The sequence below is a fragment of the Paroedura picta genome, chromosome 10 (assembly GCF_049243985.1).
Source record: "Paroedura picta isolate Pp20150507F chromosome 10, Ppicta_v3.0, whole genome shotgun sequence".
NCBI lineage: Eukaryota > Metazoa > Chordata > Lepidosauria > Squamata > Gekkonidae > Paroedura > Paroedura picta.
In genome coordinates, this window is record NC_135378.1 from 35,943,257 (window position 1) to 35,965,916 (window position 22,660).

The 22,660-nt window shown below is 40.9% G+C and overlaps 1 protein-coding gene across 11 annotated transcripts in view; it reads left to right on the plus strand.

Moving 5' to 3' along the window:
• FAT1 (FAT atypical cadherin 1) overlaps positions 1-22,660 on the plus strand; it is a 141,074-nt gene that overhangs the window by 94,126 nt on the left and 24,288 nt on the right. For all 11 annotated transcript variants that reach the window (XR_013225177.1, XM_077302149.1, XM_077302151.1 and 8 more), the window contains 9 exons: positions 963-1,173; positions 3,198-7,265; positions 8,728-8,924; positions 10,079-10,232; positions 12,941-13,174; positions 16,993-17,382; positions 19,810-20,024; positions 20,420-20,557; positions 21,745-21,888. Coding sequence is in view for 10 of the 11 variants with exons in the window: in XM_077302149.1 (XP_077158264.1) it covers positions 963-1,173; positions 3,198-7,265; positions 8,728-8,924; positions 10,079-10,232; positions 12,941-13,174; positions 16,993-17,382; positions 19,810-20,024; positions 20,420-20,557; positions 21,745-21,888 (5,751 nt within the window). In the remaining variant the exon portion in view is untranslated. The remainder of the gene's footprint in view (positions 1-962; positions 1,174-3,197; positions 7,266-8,727; positions 8,925-10,078; positions 10,233-12,940; positions 13,175-16,992; positions 17,383-19,809; positions 20,025-20,419; positions 20,558-21,744; positions 21,889-22,660) is intronic.

The window sequence follows — 22,660 nt, forward strand, 5'->3', positions numbered from 1 at the left end:
TGTCTAAAGCAGTGCCCAACCAGTTCATTTGGGTGACTAACAGGGCATAGAGGCTGAGGCCTTCCTCCAAGGATTAGTGCCTCTGAATGTGGAGGTTCCCCTCAGTCACCATGGCTAGTAGCCACTGATAGACATCCTCCAAGAATCTGTTTATTCTTGTGGTCATCATTTCATCATCTGTCAGCAATGTCTACATTTTAATCACACTTTGTGGAAAGGAGTATTTCCTTTTGTTCACCCTGAACCTACTATCCATCAGTTTCAATGGACGGCCTTAACTTCTAGTCTTTTGTGATTCTTTCAGTTGCAAGGAGGTAATTTTCCCAGTTTAAGGGTTTCTAGCAAGGAAAATATGGGTGCCCAGAAGGAGCATCATGAACTACTGCTTTTTCTCCAAAAAACTTTTCACACTCTAAAAGACTTTTGTGGGGCTGGGATTGGTTTTGGAGGGTTTGTACGTGACAGCACACAGACTACATTCAAAGGGTGCAAGTGCTATACCACTAGTTTCCTTTCTGCCTAATTCCAGTCTAACAGCTAATGTTGCATGTTACTTTTTTCTGCCAACATACATGAAAGGATCACAAAATACTAGAACTCAAGGCTCAGAATGCTCATGAGGACTAAAGGCATGTAAAGCCACTTTGGGGGAAGACTCAAGTTCTGTTTTGAAAAAAAAAACCCTCAAAATTATATTTTCCTACATCCTTATAAGTGTCTACTGACTGTACAGATCCTCTCTAGCTCTGTACTTTCTCTTATTTTGGCTTCATACATCCATTTTATCAATAGGCAGATAATTTTCATTCACAAAGATTTTGTGTGTCGTCTTTGTAGGTCTATGCAACCCACAAACATGGCTTGCTTTTATTATGTTTAATTGCCCCATCAGTGATAATTATCTCTTTCTGACTTTAATAAACTTAAAAATGAAAGACATAATATGCTAGCTGTTGTTTTAGGTCCGAGATCAAGATGTTCCCATCAAGCGCAACTTCGCTAGAATCATCATTAATGTGAGTGACACGAATGATCATGCGCCCTGGTTCACCAGTTCCTCCTATGAAGGGCGAGTGTATGAGTCTGCAGCTGTTGGGTCAGTGGTGCTCCAAGTTACAGCACTGGACAAGGACAAAGGGCAAAATGCAGAAATCGTTTACTCCATAGAATCAGGTATATATACAAATCTTCAGCATCATGCTATCTTGAAAAGGTGATGTTTGATTTCCACTTAAAGATTCCATGTTTAAAATTTAGGGATATAAAAACAACTGCAGATGCATTAGGCAAAGTTTTGTTAGACCCAACATCTGGCATTCAGTTTATTAGCTTTACAGCAGTGTCCTAAGCAGGTCTACAAGGAATTGTGCTAACATCTATACCGAAAGGCTTCCTTCCAAAAGGGTGTAACTAGGATTGCACTGGTAGAGGGTTTTAAAATCTGCATGTATACTTTTATTCCATGAACTACTAGCCAGTGTAAACTTGGATTACATAAAGACAGTAATCCCAATCTGTTAAATCCATTAGTTTTTATCAATGTCTCCTTTACAAATGTGGTGGGACATATCCTTTTTCTCAAAACATTGTTAGGATTTCCTGCATTAATTTTCTGAAATCACTGTTTTTCATAGTCTAAACTGTAACTTATCAAAGCAGTAACAAGAATCATCAGTTGAGTGAGGTCAAGTAGGTCAATTCTCTTTGTGAGAACAGAGGAAATTTGGTACCATTATATGAAATTTCATTACATATAGTGTGTGACAAATCTATCTTCACTAGATTACCAAATACTTTAATAAAGGTAACTGGTAGGCTTCTCTGCACTGAAAGTTATATAGTCTGGTGCCTATTTTGATGATAGACACCCAGAGCAATGCCTCTTCTCCTGTTCATTCTTCACCAGGGAGGGGTGTGCGAAGGTGATGTGGAAGAAATTACTCCCTGCGAAATCCTCTTGTGACATTTTTAATTTAGCCCGGAAACAGACTGGCAGTCAGTGGAATTTGCAAAATATAATTGTAATATGATCCCAGCAAGTCGTACCTCACAAAACATTTTCCACCCTTTCCAATTACAATTTTTTTCATGTGTGTATATACTCTCATGCTCTTTCACACATCTCCTCTCTTTTTTATCCACAGAGTTTTGTGGGAGGAAATGTTAGAACTTTCTCAGCATTGTTTTTCTAATATCTTGAGCTAATAAACAGCTAAAGCATTAGGGCTGAAGTTCTAAGCATATGAAATGAGCATTCCTTGGATGCTTGTAATGGCTTATAAGATTAGTAATGGGATATTCTAAGAATGGCACTCTGTTTGCAGCCTTCTATAGGAAAAAAAAAGATAATATCAGCTGCCTACCCAAGTACATAATATAAATGCTTTTACTAGAATATTTTCATGATGTGGTTATGGCTTTAGAAGTAGTTATATATTCTGTGATCTGTAATCAAAATATAAGAATGAGCTATTATTAACTGGGAATCTTAATTTTTGGAATTCCTACAAGGTACAAAAACCTAGAATATTATCCTCTTAATTTTTGAAGAGCTTATTTTGATGGCTTTTGCTAATCATTCAAATTGTATTTGGTTTTCCTAAAAAGTTTTAAGTATAGAACATTGCAAATTTTAATTTTGAGTAACTTGTAAGAAACTTTTAAAATATTAAAAATTGTTAGTTTTAGGGATAACACCATGAGGGAAATATCCGAGCATATTTTCACAGTATATTTGATATAATCTATTGATATTTGAAACAGTGCTTTTGATGAACTGAAAATATGCTCAAAGTATTACTGTCACTCCACTTAGAGTGGAATGGCTATAACATTTATTCTGGGTTTTCTTTACACGAAAGAAAGTACGCTCTTTCCCAGAGGAAGTGTTGTGTAATATATATAAATAATTATGCATTTGTGACCTTACATGGTCACAAATGTTTGGTGCAACCACTATGCTCACCTGTTTCCATTACAATGTAAGATTATGAAAAATGTATTTAGTTATAAGGAAGTTTTCAAAAAAGTTTCCTGTATCTTGAATTGCATACAGTTTTTGCTGTTTCATAAAAATACGTTCTAAGATACTTTACAACCTTATATACAGTTTTAAAAATATTTATAGCTGTCAGCATCCATACTATACTCTCCGTCATTATTAATTGTGCTTACTTCTGTTCTTTTTCTTTTTACAGGGAATATTGGAAATGCTTTTAATATACATCCAGTCTTAGGCAGCATTACTACTGCAAAAGAGCTGGACTTTAGCAGTCAGGAAGAGTATACTTTGATAGTGAAGGCCACAGATAAAGGGATTCCTTCAATGAGTGAAGTAACACCAGTACACATTTCTGTCACAATCTCAGACAATGCATCCCCGAAATTCACACTGAAAGAATACTCCGCAGAAATCAGTGAAAGCAGCAACATTGGCAGTTTTGTTGGCATGGTTACTGCCCATAGTCAGTCATCAGTAGTTTATGAAATAAAAGATGGTAACGTTGGTGATGTCTTTACTGTTAACCCAAATTCTGGTGCCATCACCTCTCAGAAGACACTTGATTTTGAAACATTGCCTTTTTACACTCTCACTGTTCAGGGAACCAACATGGCTGGCCAGTCCACTAATACTACTGTATTGGTGCATCTTCAAGATGAGAATGATAATGCACCCACTTTTATGCACGCGGAATACACAGGACTCATCAGTGAATCAGCATCGATTAACAGTGTTGTTCTAACTGACAAAAATGTCCCTCTAGTGATACGAGCTACAGACGCTGACAGGGAATCGAATGCTCTACTTGTCTATCAAATTGTTGAACCATCTGTCCACAAGTATTTTGCCATTGACTCTAGTACAGGTGCTATCCGGACAGTAATGAGCTTGGACTATGAAGAGACAAATATATTTCGCTTCTCCGTGCAAGCACACGATATGGGGACACCACGCTTATTTGCCGAATATGCAGCAAATGTTACCATTTATGTCATTGACATCAATGACTGCTCTCCAGTGTTTTCCAAAGAGTATTATGAGGCAACCGTGCTAGTGCCAACCTATAAAGGGGTGAAAGTTGCGATTGTAAATGCGACAGATGCTGATTCAAGAGCCTTTTCACAGTTAATGTATTCAATCACTGAAGGCAACATTGGGGAAAAATTTTCCATCGATTCCAGAACCGGGCAGATAATTGTGCAGAACACAACTCAGCTAAGAAGCAGATATGAATTGACAGTCCGAGCCTCTGATGGCAGATTTGCAAGCACCACTTCCGTAAGAGTCAATGTGAAAGAGAGCAAAGGAAGCCAGCTGAAGTTCACACAGAGTTCCTACCATGCTGTTGTCCAAGAAAATTCCACAGAAGCAAAAACAATTGCTGTTATTGCTGCTGTAGGGAGTCAAATAAACGAACCTTTGTTCTATCACATTCTAAATCCAGACAGCAGATTTAAAATTAGCTACACTTCAGGTGTCCTTTCAACCACTGGAATACCATTTGATCGTGAACTGCAGGAGTTTTTTGATGTTGTGGTAGAAGTGACAGCAGAGCATAAGCCTTCTCTTGTTGCCCATGTTGTGGTAAAGGTCACTGTAGAAGATGTAAATGATAATGCTCCTATTTTTGTCGACCTTCCATATTACGCCACTGTTAAAATAGACTCTGAAGTGGGCCAAGTTATTCGCCGTGTCACTGCTGTGGATAAAGACTTTGGTAGAAATGGAGAAGTTCTTTATTACCTCAAAGAACATTATGACCTCTTCCAAATAGGAACCACTGGTGAAATCTCACTCAAGAAGCCGTTTGACCCAGATACACTCAATAAAGAATACATCCTCACTGTAGTAGCAAAAGATGAAGGAGAACCAAGTTTTTCTGCAGAAGTGACAGTCCCAATCACTGTTGTGAATAAAGCCATGCCAGTGTTTGAAAAACCTTTCTACAGTGCAGAAATACCTGAAAATATCCAGATCCACAGCCCTGTTGTCCATGTGCAAGCAAATAGCCCAGAAGGGCTTAAAGTGTTTTACAGCATCACCGACGGTGACCCTTTCAATCAGTTTACCATCAACTTCAATACTGGAGTTATCAATATTTTTGCCCCCCTGGATTTTGAGGCCCACCCTGCCTACAAACTGAGAATACGTGCAACTGATTCTCTGACGGGAGCCCATGCTGAAGTGTTTGTCGACATAATAATTGAAGACATCAATGATAATCCTCCTATCTTTACTGAGCCATTTTATGCTGCCACCCTCTCTGAAGCATCTGTAATTGGAACATCTGTTGTACGTGTCAGGGCTGCAGATGCTGACTCTGGAACAAACAGAGGGATTTCCTATCACTTGATAGAAAACAGCAGCAAAAGCCATGATTATTTCCACATTGATAGCAGCACCGGGCTCATTCTGACAGCACAGAGTTTGGATTATGAAAAGACTCAACAACACGCATTGCTAGTAAGAGCAATAGACGGTGGGATGCCTCCATTGAGCAGTGACATTACTGTAATTGTCAGTGTAACAGACCTGAATGATAACCCACCTGTGTTTAACCACCTGCTTTATGAAGCTAGCCTCAGTGAACTGGCCCCCCGTGGACACTTTGTAACTTGTGTAAAGGCCTCCGATGCAGACCATTCAGATGCAGGCAAGCTAGAGTATTCCATATTAACAGGCAATGATCACATGAATTTTGCAATAGACAGCAAAACTGGCGTCATCACCCTCTCAACCTTGTTCAAACAGGCTCTGAAGCCTACTTACAGTCTAAATGTCTCTGTTTCCGATGGGGTCTTCAGAAGTTCAGCTCAGGTTTTCATAACTGTAATTGGAGCCAATTTACATAGCCCCATTTTTGCTCAGACTGAATATGAGGTGGAACTAGCTGAGAACGCACCATTGAATACACTGGTGATTCATGTTGAAGCAGTGGACAAAGATCCCGGTGACTATGGCCACATCACATACCATATTGTGAATGATTTTGCAAAAGATAGATTTTATACTAATGAGAGAGGACAGATATTTACCTCAGAAAAGCTTGATCGTGAAACTCCAGCTGAAAAAGTAATCTCCATCAGGCTCATGGCGAAGGATTCTGGGGGGAAAGTGGCCTTCTGCAGCATTAGTGTCATCCTTACTGATGTTAACGACAATGCCCCTTTGTTCCGAGCCACCGAATATGAGGCAAATATTGGAACCGATGTACCAAAAGGTACTTCCGTCATTAAGGTTTTAGCTTCTGATGCTGATGAGGGCACTAATGCAGACATCACTTACACGATTGAAGCAGAGTCCGAAAATGTTGAAGAGAATTTAGAAATTAATCCTTTGACTGGATTAATCACCACAAAGGAAAGTTTGATTGGCTTGGAAAATGAGTTCCTTACTTTTTTTGTTCGGGCCCTGGATGGTGGATCCCCACAGAAGGAGACTGTTGTTCCTGTCTATGTCCGAATACTCCCCCCTGAAGTGCTTCTCCCAAGATTTTCAGAGCCTTTTTATTCTTATACCCTTTCTGAAGATACTCCTGTTGGGACAGAGATAGATGTCATACGAGCAGAACATGCTCTGCCCTTGCTGTACACTCTAGTTAAAGGGAATACTCCAGAAAGCAACAGAGATGGATATTTTGTAATAGACAAGCAAAATGGAAAGTTGAAACTTGAGAAGAGCCTTGATCACGAGACAACTAAATGGTACCAGTTTTCAGTGCTAGCACATTACATGAATGAAAATTACCAAGTTGTCTGTTCGGTAGACATAAGCATTCAGATAAAAGATGTAAATGACAATGAACCCATTTTAGAGTCCAATCCCTATGAAGCATATGTTGTGGAAAATATGCCAGCTGGGACAAAGGTCATACAAGTCAAAGCGCTTGATCAGGATTCTGGAATCAATGGCCATGTTACTTATATGTTGGAGACCACACAAGAGATAGATATCATTGATACTTTTGCCATAAACATGGAAACAGGATGGATTACAACTCTAAAAGAGCTCGATCATGAAAAGCAAGATACCTACAAAATTTCTGTCGTTGCATCTGACCGAGGCGAGAAAATTCAGTTGTCTTCTACTGCAGTCGTGGAGGTTTATGTGACTGATGTGAATGACAACCCTCCACGCTTCACTGCAGAGATTTACAAAGGCACAGTCAGTGAAGATGATCCAACTGGAGGAGTTGTTGCTATATTAAGTACTACCGATGCTGATTCAGAAGAGGCCAACAGACAAGTCAACTATTTTATCATAGGTAAATATTTAGAAATATGTTGTTGGCATGTCCATTTGGTCACGGTTTTCTTTTAAATAATAGGCATATAGCATTGTTTCTGCCACTTAAAACCTGTATCACCTCTCTTTCGGTTATTTGTGAGATTCAAGTAGTAGGAATGGGGACCTTCAGCCTTAGTTTGGAGATGTTACAAGAAATGTGGAGCTGCCATTGAGAATAGTGGCCTGTTTAAAGGAGGGGTTTTTTTGTTCCTCTTCTTAGTACTGTCATTGTCAGTCTGTGTATTTTCCTTCAACATAAGATAACATAAGATGGCATAAGATAGCACGTCTCATTATATTATCATGTTTAGGGCACAATTGGCTTAATATACAATACAATTAATTGTATTTTATTTTTCAAAGGATCTTGATACAATTTTAAAATGGCATTTTCAGTGATTTAGTGTTATTTTGCAATGTTGATTTTATGTGTCCCTCCAACACTTAATTGGTAGCACTTATCTGCATTCAAAGTAATATTTATGAATATCACTGGGGAGCCTCCATTAGGGAAGGGCATGAGCCACATTTTTGTAGTTCAATTCATGGTTCATGGCTGAGCCACCAACGGAACAACAAACCGATATGTTGGTTTGCAGATCTGCTTTCTACTTGCTGTGAAAAATCTCAGCAAGCAGAAAGTATGGCTTAAAAACATTTCAATCAAACAGCTGAATGGCAGAGAGCAGAAAGCAAGGGGTTTAAATGGGTCAGAGATATTTAAATTTCTGCTTTCTGCTCCCCACCACTTAGCTGTTTATCATAAAGAACAGAAAGCAAGGCTTAAATGACTCAGAGATGTTAAAACACCTGCTTTTGGCTCTTCGAGAGCTGCCTTAAAATTTGTGGAAGTTTGTGGCAGTTCTTCAGTTTATGAAAATTGCTTTGCAAACCACAAACTGACCAGCATTTGTCAAGGACTTTGAGTCAGTTTGTGCACATCCGTAGCCTCCATGTCATAGTGACTAGAGTGCCTGACCAGGATTGGGACAACTGGGTTCTGACATCGACGTCTGCCATATTATCCTGGCCCCGTCACAGTCTCTCAGTCTAATCTACCTCACAAGGTAGCTGTTGTGAAGATAATGGAAGAGGGTATAATGATGTGATGAGCCAACTTTGGTACTAATTAGAGAGAAAAGCAGGATATTTTTTTTTAATGCATAAGAAATAAACTCTGAGGTTTAGCACAAATCAGAAATGTTTCTTGAGTCATTGTAAGCATATAATCCATTTCCTGCTAAACTTGATCTGTAAACTCAGCTCTGCCAGAGTTGATACAGCTTGGGGCATGAGGTCCTGTGCAAGCAACACCTTTCTGCTTGCAAAAGATGCAGTTCCTTAATGTAATCTTGTCCCAAACCTCTTTTCCTCCTCTCTTCAATCTAAAAGCGGCTTACTCGGATTAATGATTTTTTTTGTTATTATTAATTGTTTAGGAGGTGATATGTTAGGACAGTTTGCTGTGGAAAATGTACAGAATGAATGGAAAGTGTATGTCAGAAAACCCCTGGACAGAGAAGTGAAAGATCATTACCTTCTCAACATCACGGCCACTGATGGGATGTTTGCAACAAAAGCCGTGGTGGAGGTGAAAGTCCTTGATTCAAATGACAACGATCCAGTTTGTGAAAAGGTATTAGCATGAATTTTAGTATGCTTTCATTTTTAGCACGAACAAAATTGTCATAATCATCATATCATGAACATACATAAAACTAGTGGGACAGATGTATGCAGAAAAAGATTTCTTAAAATAGCCTTGTGAATAAATGTGCAGGAGTTACTAACCTGCAATAAGCAGCACCTTTAGGTGCCAGGGAATAGCAGTGCTAATTCCCTCATCAAGGGGATTGAATGAAGACACTGATTGGAACCAAACTAGTGGGCTTAAGGTTGCAGCTTTGTTCAGGATTGTATTGTAAACTGTCTACAGTACCTGTAGATGTTTTTTTTCTATGAGTTAGAGCAACTCTATTGCTCCTTAATTGACTGCTTTTGTGCTTCACAGCCTTTGCTTCATGTCCCATATGTGAAAATCTTTTAACACCCATCCCAGTTTTTCTATATTTATTCCTTCCATATTCTAGTTCCATAATATTTATTTTGATTTTTAGCTCACCACCCCTGGAAGACGGCTTGTGGTGGGTTACAGTAGTCATTTCCTAATAAAACCCATCAAAACCCGATTACAATCCTAGCAATCAATTAACCAAGCAGCGAAAAAACCCTATCCCCACCCTCCAGATGGTACTCAGGGAAGGGGTATAGGCCGATGACCTGGCTTGGCCTGGGGGTGAGCAAGATCTTCCAGCCCCCTGGCCTCAACCAAAGACCTGGCAGAAGAGTTCCATTTTGCAGGGCATGTAGAACTGTAATAGGTCTGTCAGGACCCACAGCTGTCCTGGGAGGTCATTCCACCAGGTTAGGGCCAGGACCAAAAAGGCCGTGGCCCTGGTCAAGGCCAGGTGAACTTTCCTCGGGCTGGGGACTTCCAATTCATACCCACAAAGCAAAGAACCCTGCGGGGGGAGCATAAGGAGGCAAGCAGTCTCTCATGCATGTGGGACCCAGGCCATGTATGGCCTTAAAGGTTAAAGCTAAAACCTTGAACCAGATCCAGGCTGCAGCTGGTAGCCAATGCAGATGTGGGCCCTCTTACCTGTGAGGACCCTAGCACCTATATTTTGCACCAGTTGCAGTTTCCAGGTCATGGACAAGGGTAGGCCCGTGTAGAGCAAGTTACAGAATATTGTGATGTTTTTCATTATTACTCTTAAACCCTTTTAGACAATGTACACGGAGGCTGTTTCAGAAGATTCCCTTCCTGGCAAACTCATCATGCAAGTCTCTGCCACAGATGCAGATATTCGTTCGAATGCAGAAATTACTTATACCCTGCATGGTGCGGGGGCAGAAGACTTCAGACTCAGTCCAGACACAGGTAGTATTTATGGGGCCCTCAGAGATCATCTGTCTGTTTTGTTAGCTGTGAACTGTAAGCAGGTTGCTTAGAAATGAATGATAAAACCATGGATTAAAATGTAGGGAACTAAAAACAATGAGTTGGAATTGTGTGCATATAAGAAAGGCGTTCCAAGGTATTCCAGGTATGGCCTTAACTATCAACTCTCAAAAGTTAAAGGCCAAGCCAGTGGGTTGGATCCTGTTTAAAATTTCTGCTGACTGAAACTGGAATTCCTGGAATTCTGTCCCCCAAGAACAGAAAGTCCCTTATTGTTTGGTCCTGTAGCAGAATTGGGGAGGTGAGGTGGTCCACTTTGCTGGTGGAAATCTCTTCTGGCTGTGGAGATTCTCCATGGGATTCAGGACTTTTTCTTTTCATTAGGACTTTTTTAGTCCACCTTTTTCTGTAAAAAGGGTCAAAGAAGGGTACAATATTATTCTAAAGCTGCATCTCAGAATAAGACAGCTAATCATTAGAATCTGCAAATACAGCAGTCAAAATAGATTCAAGCAAGTAAAGTTTAATCAATATACAGGGTGTTATGTATAAAAATAAAGCAAAGAACAGCATTCCTCAGAAATTTCAGAGTCTGGGGATAAGCAGGGGAGGATGTGGTTCTGCTTGAACATTTCCTGGAATCGTCTTTCTGATTTTAAAATTATTTAAATTTGCCCATCAGACTTGAACAGACCTTTATTCTGATCCATTAGGATTTTTCTGTAAGTTTTTAGCCTTTTCAAAATAATATCTGTATTCCCCATCAAAGTTATCTCTTGGTAGTTGTTCATCATTCTTTATGCTTCATCACAAAACATTTAGTAGGCAGCAGTCTATATAACGTATGTGCTTTAAAATGTCTCTGTTTAAGCCACAGCTTCTGTTAGCACCTGAAGGTGGTAAAAAAGTGCTCTGACTGAGAAATCTAAGGAGAATATATGCAGTCTCAACACACGAAGCCTTTTAAGTGGGTTCAACATTAAGTAGATTGCATTTCTGGGTCTGGTTTATCAGTGTGTGCTAATTGCAGTACTACATGCCAGTTTGCAGGTGAGAATGGGCAGATACAGAACCAGAGGTGGACATTTTCAGCTCATTAGACAATATGTCAGCTAGAATTCTTTTCAAAGGAGTCAGCATATCGGATCAAACGCAGAGTAACCAAGTGATGTCCTTGCCAATGTTTGCAAACCAGGTCTGAATTGTTCCTGCATTTGAAAAGAAACAAAATTCAGTTGACTTATTCTAAACTGTTTTCCATTTTCTAGCCACATAATGAATAATATCCATCCTTTCAGAAATGTTTGTTTCCCACTAGGCCGCTGATAGATGAATGAGCGTGATTCTTTTTTCCTCCCCAGGGTACGCCAATGTATTAAGCTGCACACTGGCAGATTTTCTAGCTTGTTTTGAGATAAAGTAATTAACTAAAATGTCCAAACACACACACACAAAGCTATTAATGGCTTTCTTCCAAACATAGAAAGTGTATTGTGGGGTTATACTTAACATGAAGCCTACAGAGGAAAGAAATCACATAATCAGGGGTACCATTGATAGTGACCTTGGGCTAATCACAGTTCTGTTAGATCTGGTCTTATAGAGCAGTTCTGTCAGAGCTCTCAGCACCACCTACCTCACAGGGGAGAGGATGGGAAGGTGATTGTAAGCTGCTTTGAGGCTCCCTTGGATAAAAGCAGGGTATAAAAAGTTCTTCTTCCCTTCTCACCGTTTCTTTCCCAGTAACTTTCTCAATATTCTAATTGCTGATTGTTGCTGCTTCTTATGTCTGTCACTGGACTGTTGTCAGTGATTCCCAGCCTGTTCAGTCTGTGGGTGCTTCAGGAATGTTGGGAAAGGCCAATGGGTATCATCTCATAATAGCTGTCTTAGGGAGCAGGGCCAATCACAAACTGGCCACCAAGGGATACAATACTGGCACTTTGCTTTGAGAAAAATGCTGTTCTGTTTCAGTTTCCAAAGGAAAGGGAGGAGTTGCTTCCTGTCTGACCACAGGAAGAAGCTGCCAAAGAAATGTTTGCTAAACTTTGTTACTCAGTTTTCAAGCAGCGGTCAGCCAACTCGGATGTTCAACAAACTGAATATGCACAGTTACCACAAGATTGTTCAAAGACCTGATCAATGTCGATTGGCCTTTACTGCTTTGCTGTGCTTTATCCATCCCCCAGTTTGCTGCCTTTAATCCCCTCCACCCCTTGCCCGGTCTTTTGTTTACCACATTTTGAAAGCTGTGGGCATCCTGGCTCTGTTAAGTCAGGCCAGTTGTGCTGATGGGGCAGCCAGTGCCAAGGGCAGCCTGCTCGGTTCTCTCCTGGCATATTGGAGAACTACTCTGTTTCGCTCAAGGGACAACTTGCTGGACTTGTTGCTGCCATACAGAATAATGCCTCTGCCTTTTAAAATGATGTAGAGGAACTTGTTGACCTTTTGTGCCCTGCTGAAGCCTCTTAGTGTGGCGCCATTGTTAAACAGCAGCAGTCATTGTTAAATATGCCACTGGGGGAGAAATGAATCTTTCTTTTAAGGGTAGCCACTTATGTCTAGTTATTACAAAACAAAAAATGCACCTCACCATCTTACCTTCAAAACAAAACGACAGCGAGAGATGCTCAGGCCTTGTTATTAAAACCATTTATTTTCCTTTGCCTTTGTCATTTCATGTACAGGTGAGCTGAAAACATTGGCAGCACTAGACCGAGAACAGAAAGCAGTTTATACTCTTACAGTCAAAGCTTCAGATGGCGGAGGAAGATTTTGCCATGCCAATATTGTTCTCAGTATAGAAGATGTGAATGATAATGCCCCGGAGTTTACTGCTGATCCATACTCCGTCACAGTCTTTGAAAACACGGAGATGAAAACGCTGCTGACAAGAGTGCAAGCTACAGATGCAGACTCAGGTAGGACTTCTCAAAAAGCATTCCTAGCACAGCCTTAACTCTGGAATGAACGGTTTATCTGTCGGCTTTCTTCTTTGATGCCTGCTATCCAGTCCTGTCCTCGCAATGTGCTTGATGCGCACAGAATATAGATCATAAAACTTCCAGGAAATCGCTTAATAGTAGCCAACATATGCAGGTGTTCATTTTCTCATTGAACGTAAAGGTGCAAAAAAACAGAAATTAAAAATTCATACCTGCAGAACAAACAACCAGTAACAGCTCTTACTGTGCCCTTAATGTTTAACTCGATTGCATGACCAGTGTTGGAAAATGCTGCTAATTGCTATGGTGGATCCTGAAACTGTGTATATCTTCAGATTATGTTTAGAAATACTGCCAGTCCTTGAGGGGCAGCTGATTCATCTGTTGCATAGGCTAGAACCCAATATAGTGTATCCATGGAAGAAAGGATCCCCCAGGAACAGTGTTGGATGGGGAGGAGATTCTGAATTTAAGCAAAGGGAGGGTGAGAAAGTTGTGTTACACAGGTGAGAATCCTTCTGCCTGTGGAAATTCTCCACTGAATCCTATCCATTGTTGCCCTTTTAAGAACTGAACACTATATTGCGTCCCAGATTTTTCAGTCAGAGTGCATTTGATCAAAGGGATGAGTAGATAGTAGATATATGTTGCACAAAATATATTGGCACGACTCAGGCACACCACTATGACTGATCTATACATTGGCATATTTGAGTCTCTCTCTCACACATACACACAAAATGCAAGGGTTAAAAATAAGAAGAAGGATGGTGGTGAAGGGTGGATGGAAGAAGCTTCAAAATGAAGGTCAAGCGTTCAAAGTTACTTGCATGTTATATATTACTGTGCAAATACTAATAAAGATCCAGTCAAAAGATCATGTGATAAGATCAGCAAGCATAGTCTGTTGAATAGTGTACATTGACTTCAAATAAGGAACATTTTCTTCATGCAATTATTCCCAAGACTGATCGAGACCAAGACTGAAACTTTTTCGCTGAGGTACAGTGAATGTTGAATGTCCAAAGGGTATCTGTGGTGCTATAATGGGAACATCAGCAGTGGCAAATTAATTGTTCTGAAAGGCCCCAACTACTGATCATTCTTTTACACATGCAAATGCTCTTAGTTTTCAGTGGCACCGATCATCTTTTGCCCGGCATCTTAAACAAGCTGAGAGCTTTAGAATATACTCTGGGATGCTCTGCAGTGCAATTTCCTTGACAAAGCCAAATGGGAAGAGCTCCCTGTAGATAACACATTTGAAAACCCCTGACATCAAGGGAAAGAGGCAGTTTACAGAGACCATAGGACATGCTGTGTAGAACTCCATAGGACAGATAGCTCTTGGGTGAGTGGTAATTTTGTCAAGAAGTCAAGCTACTGCTGGGCATTTGTAAATTTTAGCAGCTTTCAGGATTCATTGACTCATATATGCAAATGTAGAGAATAGTCACAGAATAGTTCTGTGCCAGTATATTTGGTGCACAGTTTTTTTAAAAAAATCATTAACTTGATTATCCTGTAATGCAAATTTATATTAATATATGTTAGTATGGATATTTTACCTGACATACCTATTCCATGCTTGAGTTTGAATTAACAGAGGGGGTTTCTTCCATTCTACTTTAGAAGTGTAGAGGTCATATCATAAGAAAAACTAGATTTGATTTAAATGAAAGTAGAAGGGAAATGGGTGGAAGGAGATCTGAGAGATGCAGATGACATCACATTACTGGCAAACAACATTTAAGAATTGAAAGGATTCCTGACGAAGGTGAAAGCAGAAAGTACTAGAACAAGATTGCAGCTGAATATCAAGAAGACAAAAGTAATGACTTAGGAATTAAACAACTTGAAGATTGACTATGAAGAAATTGAAATTGTTCAATATTCTCTATTCTTTGGCTCTATCATCAACAAAAAAGAAGACTCCAACTAGAAACAAAACGAAGGAGATTGAGATTGGGAAGGGCAATTACAAAGGAACTAGAAAAGATCCATAAGTGTAATGCTGTGTGGCTGGTAGGGAATACAGTAATATTCCCCATTATTATGTATGGATGTGAAAATTGGACAGTGAAGAAAGATAACAGAAATAAAAGTAGATTCATTTGAGATATGGTATTGGAGAGTTTTAAAGATGCCATGAGTCGCCAAGAAGGCAAATAAGTGGGATCAAGATCAAGCAAACTGAGGCTATCATACTTTGGTCACATTGTCAGAAGAGGCACTAGACAAGACAATAATGCTAGGAAAAGATGAAGGCAACAAGAAAACTGGAAGACCCAACATGAGATGGATGGACTCAAGCAAGGAAGCCATGACCCTCAGTTTGTAAGACCTGAGCAAGATTATTATTGATAGAATATTTTGGAGGCCATTAATTCATAGGGCCACAATAAGTTGGAAACAGTTTGACAGCACATAAAATTGCACCTATTTTCTTGCCGACAATGATAGTAATTCTACTTGTAGAATTCGTTTTTCCCCTTGCCCGGAGTGATTTTCCATCTTACCCAGAGAGTACTGAGTCAAGACTGATTTTTTTGCTCAGTCTCACCCAATTCCAATTCTCACTACTGCTCCCATCCCATGTGGCTTTTGTAGTGTCCCATGATCACCAACATTGTCTTTTTTATGGTCAAGTAGAACCCCTCCTCCTTTTTGCACCGGTGGAAAGGTTGCTTGGATCCAATTTGTGACCACCCATTGAGTTTTACAGTAACTATCATGAGATATTCACAGTCAGACAAAATGATGGGTAACAAGTTATTTGGGTAACAAATTCCTTATTTGGGTAACAAGTTCCTTATTTTAATGGGAAAGCTTTGTGTCTTACTAACTTACTTACTTACTAAGTTCTGTATATCAAAGACATATTTCTGCTGAAGAAATGAAGAATTGGAACTGATGTTGTCTCTGTCAGTATTTATTTTGTAAAGGAATCCACAAGAGGCCTTGCAAGGCCTTTTTATTTGCTAGGGCAGTGGTCCCCAACCCCCGGTCAGTGGCCCAGTGCCGGGCAGCGAGAGCTTCGGTAGCGGGCCACGGCTCCCTCTTCCCGCCCCCCCCCTGCAGCGAGAAGCTAGCCAGGCCATGAGCAAATCGGCCGCCGAAGTGTCCGATTAGCTTGCAGCCTGGCAAGCTTCTTGCTGTGGGAGAGGGAGAGGGAAGCGTGCCCGCCGGCACAATCGCACATGCGCGGCAGGTCCGCGCATGCGCATTTGCGGGGGCTGTCTCGCATGCATGGGGCCCCGGATCGCCCTCTCTCCCCACCCCTTGGCAACAGGCCGCAACCTGGAAAAGGCTGCAAACTGCTATGCTAGGGCATTTATTGGGGAACAAAGCTTTTCTGAGGCTTTATGCTATTAGTTTTCATTGTAATTTTTTAATTGTCATTTGTAAGCCACTTTGAGCCACAAGGAAAGACAGGCTATAAGTATTTTAATTAAATAAATGACACGGCTTACAGAGAACATCTACATTAGCTTATCTGTTGTAGAAATCACTCAGCTTAGAGTAAGCTGACTTTTAAAATATTGTAACAACCAAAGTTTGAGTCCCGTGGCACTTTTAAGACCACCAGAGTTTAATGGAGCTTCTGTATCCATGCTGAAAGAATACCGGTTTTGGCAGAAACCTACATCTCAACATGAAGATGACTGCATATGTGCTTTAAAGTTTTATTATAAATGGTTCATGTAAATTCATAATGTTTACTAAGACATGTGTTTGAGAGTACCATTAATTGTTAGGGGGCATTGTTTTTTTTTCCCCCAAAAAAACCACAGGAGTAAATCGGAAGATTCACTATTCCTTGGTAAATTCTGCAGACGGACAGTTTTCTGTTGATGAGTTCTCTGGAATTGTTCGGTTGGAAAAGCCTCTGGATCGGGAGCTGCAGGCGGTATATTCTCTGATTGTGAAAGCCGAAGATGAAGGTTCCCCTAGAAGGCTGTCTTCTACCAGTGTTCTTGTGGTTTCTGTTCTGGATATAAATGATAATCCACCTGTTTTTGAGTACAAAGACTACAGTGCAACATTATCAGAAGACACAGTGATCGGAATGGAGGTTCTGCAGGTTTATGCTGCTAGCCGGGATATTGAAGCCAATGCTGAAATCACATATTCAATAGTCAGTGGGAACGAACATGGAAAATTCAGTATTGATTCCAAAACAGGTAACCCTACTGTGCTAAATAAGCTGGACAAAATACATTTACAGCCTAATCTGATGCATGCCTACTTAGAAAACGGGTGTCTAATGAGAAAGCCTACTTCCCAGTAAGAGTGTACAAAATTGCAGACATTTGCAATGCCATCTTAGGTTCCTTTGTCCCCCTCTCTATAATGTGTTCTATTAAAACAGCAGATTAGATGCATTAGATCTGTTACATTCCATATGAATAGAACTCATTCATCCAAAATACCTAAAAGAGATAAAATGATTAATGCAATGAAAAGTGTTGGCAATTATTGTTACCAAAAATACTATTTTCAGTAGATTTTTCTTGTTACCCATCCAGAGCAGAGAGCTCAGTTTCATCTTATGTGGTAATGCAGTGTTCTCAAGTAAGAGGAGCACCTGCATCAAAAGCATGATAGACTGTTGTTAGGCATTCTCTTCATTTGTTCAAAGTTTGAGTCCAGGGGCACCTTTCAGACCAACAACAAAGTTTTGATTCAAGGCATTAGCTTTTGTGTGTATTCACATGTCCTCTGATGCAATGAAATGGGAATTACCAGTCATGCATCTAGCGGGAGGGTGAGCAGTATATCAGCCTACAGAATAATGGAGATGTTTAACCAATTCAGAAACCGAGTAGGAATAACCTTAAATATGTCAAAATTAGAGATTAATGGGCAGATGCATCTGTCATTGTGGGGTGTGAATTAATTGCAACCCTGCCCTAACCTTATACCCTAAGCTTGTTATTCCTATTTGGTCCTACATTGTCATTATGTTGTAGGGTGATGTACTGCTCACCCTCTACGTGTAAGTAATTCCCATTTCATTGTGTCCGAGGAAGTATGCGTGCCCATAAAAGCTTAAACCATGAATAAAACTTTGTCCATCTGGACTCTTCATTTTGTTGCTTCAAACCAACACAGCTACCACTTGAATTGTTTTCATTTGTTTGTTTACTAAGATTTACCTGGCGTGTGATACAGTTTGTTTTCATCATATCGTAAAAAGGAAAAATATACAGAAGTTATTGTGAACGATAGGACATAGTTGATTAGTCCTGCCAACCAGTTTGGAGGCAAGTTTCAGACCTCAACAAGGTCTCTCAGCAAAAGTTCTATGGTTTCAGACCAAAGTTGAAGTCCTGGATTTAGTAACACAGTCCAAAAGTAGATTCCAAGTCTTAAGTAAAGCAAGCAAGTGGTAGGATCATCAGCAAGGTTTCTGACAAATTGACCCTACGTTGGCTGCAAGTTTATATAGGGAATAACCCTACAGGTATTGCTGGGTCCCATGTGAAACTTCTTCTCAGCCCTCCTGGAATGCTTTGGGAGACTGTGATGGGCTGGTCCATGCTGGGGCCTACAGATCTTGGTGGCTGAGGGTGTTGGTGTTGGTGCTAGCTTAAAGTCCCTTTGGGGAGGCATTAGAGTCTGTCTCACTGCGATGGTCTGCTAAGTAGGGCTTGGTTGTCTGCCTCTTCTGAGGACACCTCTATCCATTCTAACCCAGAGCAGTCCAAGTCCAGATTGGATCCTGTGGATCTGCTGCACTAGCAGAAGAGCCTCTTGCATCAGGAGAAGTCTCCTCCTGGCAGAAGGAAGCTCTTGCACTAACATAATAGATCCATGAGATCTGATCTACAATTCAGAAGAAAGTGCCATTGAAATAAAGTTAGCCACTACTAAATTCAGTCATATTATTTGAAGTGCAGTTTGTTTCTTTTGATCAGGGCTAGTTTCTTGTATGTGAGACTAACTTTAAAAGTTGCATTTGGTTGTCCTTGGAGTGGTAATGCATTCAGACTTCCAGGGGAAATTCTAAGAATGAGAAATATGGCTAGAAGAGAGTGTGCTCCAGTAGTATCCCTTGACTGAGCAAAATATGTCACTCAGGTTCCCTGTGAAGAATATTCTTCTTTTCTGCATGGATCTACCACCACAAGGCAAAAGAATGCACCAGTGTGTACCTCCCCCCAGAGATGCCATAGTGAGGGACGGTATCAGGGCTGGTTTATCCATGTAGCACATGCTATGAGCCACACACTTCCAGGGGTCCCATGCGATGCCTCCTCTCCCATGGAGCAGGATCATAGCCTCTTCCCCCCCCCTTTCCCACTTTAAGGACACTTTGAGTAACACCCCTTTCCACTATGGGGGGGGGGGCCCTCCACCCCAAGTCTGGCTGCTGCCATCACAATTGTACTCTTCTTAGGGCCCCATGAATCCTTAAATCACTCCTGAGTGGTACATAGATTAAATGAATGAATAAATAAATAAATGCATACATACAAAAATACAGCTGGAAACTGGGAGACTGTTCCTTAAGTTATTTGTTAAGTAACTTGCAAGTTACAGTTATTGCAACATGCTATAATAGAAAAATGGTTTTGCAAGTGAATTTCCTCCCCTCCTCTTTGCAGGTGCTATTTTTGTTATTGGAAGTCTTGATTACGAGAGTTCCCCTGAGTATTATCTGACTGTGGAAGCCACAGATGGAGGGTCACCTTCCTTGAGTGATGTTGTAACAGTGAATATAAATGTAACAGATATCAATGACAACACTCCAGTGTTCAGTCAAGACACTTATACGGCCGTAATCAGTGAAGATGCTGAGGTTGAACAATCAGTGATCACGGTTTGTATTTCCATTTCCCTCTCATCCTCTCTTATTTTGATGCACTGATAGTTTTGTTTGGGAAAAGGGCAGCTGTGCTTTAAAAAGCGAAACACAGGGGAGAAGTTGTTTTTCTTTGTCATTGCTTCAGTTTTCTAAGCAAGTATTCAAAGCCAAGCTATAAGAGCAGTGCAGAATCTGAACTATTTTTAGGGAGGGTTATAATCCATTGTGCAATAGGAATGAATTTTCAGGGAAGTGAACGGGATATCACTTTAGCTGTTCCTCAGGTGTGGGAATTCATGCCTCGAAGACTGTAATGTGTTCCATCAGTAGCTGAATGTTTGGGGTGTTTTTCTAAATCAACATAATCGCCTACTGGTACCTGTTTGAAATGATAACTGGATGTCTTGTAGGTGATGGCAGCTGATGCTGATGGGCCTTCAAACAACCACATTCATTACTCGATTATAGATGGCAACCAAGGGAGCCCTTTCACAATTGACATTACCTTAGGTGAAATCAAGGTGGCTCGACCTCTTGACAGAGAGAAGGTAAGCATCTGCATTGTGTAATTTGGAGCACAGCCTTCCAAGCAATACTGCCACATAATCATTGTTTCATTTCAGCAAGGAAGACTTTGCTTGTTTCAAGCTTTCAGAGCTCATCCACTTTATAATTGTGCAGACTGTACAGTCCCAGAAGGGATAACGAGTTAGAAGGTGTCCTCTTGTCCTCTTCTCTCTGCCTGTGTCTTATATGTCATGGAGAGAGGCTAGGATCCTTGTCCCTGTCAAGTTACCTTTGCATAGGCTGGGACAGTTTGTCACTGGTATATTTCATGCGCATATTAAATTAGCCAGTTTGTGCTGCTTCTGGACATAGTGCCTGATTAGACAGGATAATACCTGTGGCAGTTCTGCCCCAGCAGCAATTGTTATAACAACAGCATATGATGATACGTCCAGTGGTGAGGACAATTCCAGTTCTCCAGGCCATGTCTTTAGGCTCATGAATGTGCCATCGGCTCTTTCCTCCCCTCTCACATGCCGGTTCCATCCCCCACTTCCTTCTTTCCTCGAGCCATTGTTCCCCGTGATGTCCAAATTGGAGCATATTATAGCTTGAGCCAAATCCAAGTCATAATTTCCAAGATGCCTTCAATAAATAGTCAATTTCAATAAATAGTCTATAGTCTATGCTCTGTGCTAGCCATCATTCGCCAGTTTGGACATCACAGTGAACGATAGGCAAAATGCAAAGAGAAGCGTGGGCGGAGCTCCATTTGGGTCATTCCTGGCTTTGCTCACTCTCTGTCTCAGGTGTAGTCAAAGTGCGGCCCTTTCAGATGTCCATGGACTACAATTCCCATGAGCCCCTGCCAGTGTTTGCTGGCAGTGGCTCATGGGAATTGTAGTCCATGGACATCTGACAGGCCGCAGTTTGACTACCCCTGTTCTACATAGCCTCATGGTGAGCCCTGATATGGCTTAGTGGGCTCTTGCCCTTTCATGAACAGAAATGTGTCTCTTCCCGGAGATGATCATGGCTTTGGATCCAGCCGGGCCTCTAAATTTGAAAAGCCTATGTTGAAAACCGCCTCACTCCATCTACCTTCTTGTGTCGCCTTGTAGGTAAACAAAATGGCTTAATTCAAGAGAATTCTAATACAGTTTGCACGGAAAATGCAGCCTGGTTCTTTCCACTATTTATTTCTATGTTTGTGTGTTTCTGTTTTAAGTTCTCAGGTTATACTCTGACAGTCCAAGCATCGGACAGTGGGAATCCCCCCAGAGTCAATGTAACTACGGTCAATATTGATGTATCTGATGTAAATGACAACCCGCCTGTGTTCTCAAGGGGAAATTACAGCATTATCATTCAGGTGATTGAGACATTGCACTTTCGCATTTGATGCCTTCTGTGCTGAGATTGCTGACTCTCATTTGGCTTCTGTATTGCTAGCGACCTGCTGTCATAACAAGCAGTGGGACTATCAGGGCAGGGGGGAGGTCTGTAATACCTCAGTCAATAATCGTTTGTTCCAGAATGACACATCTCTGGTGCTGAAGTCCTCTGGCATGTAAAATTGTTAATACTTTTATTGCAGTCTCTGTTTTTGGAGATTGTAATCTGCGGCTGCAATTAATTAAATGAAATATATTAGGAAGAGTAGCTTGCCGATTCAATAATGCTGGTTCCCAGGAAAGCAATAGTTAGCAAGTAATAAGCAGTGGAAAAGAGCGTCAATGCTTTCTTTCCTGAGAACCAGCTTGGTGTAGTGCTTAGGAATATAGACTTCTAATCTGACAAGCTGCATTTGATTCCCTGTTCCTCCTCCACATGCAGCCAGCTGGGTGACCTGGGGCTGGCCACAGCACTGAGAAAGCTGTTCTGACCGAGCAGTAATATCAGGGCTCTCTCAGCCTCACCCACCTCACAGGGTACCTGCTGTAGGGAGAGGAATAGGAAGGCAATTGTAAACCGCCTTGAGACTCCTTCTGGTAGAGAAAAGCGGCATATAAGAACCAACTCTTCTTCTTCTTTAGTGTAGTTTGGCACCTTTCCCAAAACAAATTTTAATTATTGGAGTGGCATCAGAAGCTTTGATTTCACCCTAGCTTAAATTGGTAATAGAAGTAGCATGATAGCCCGGA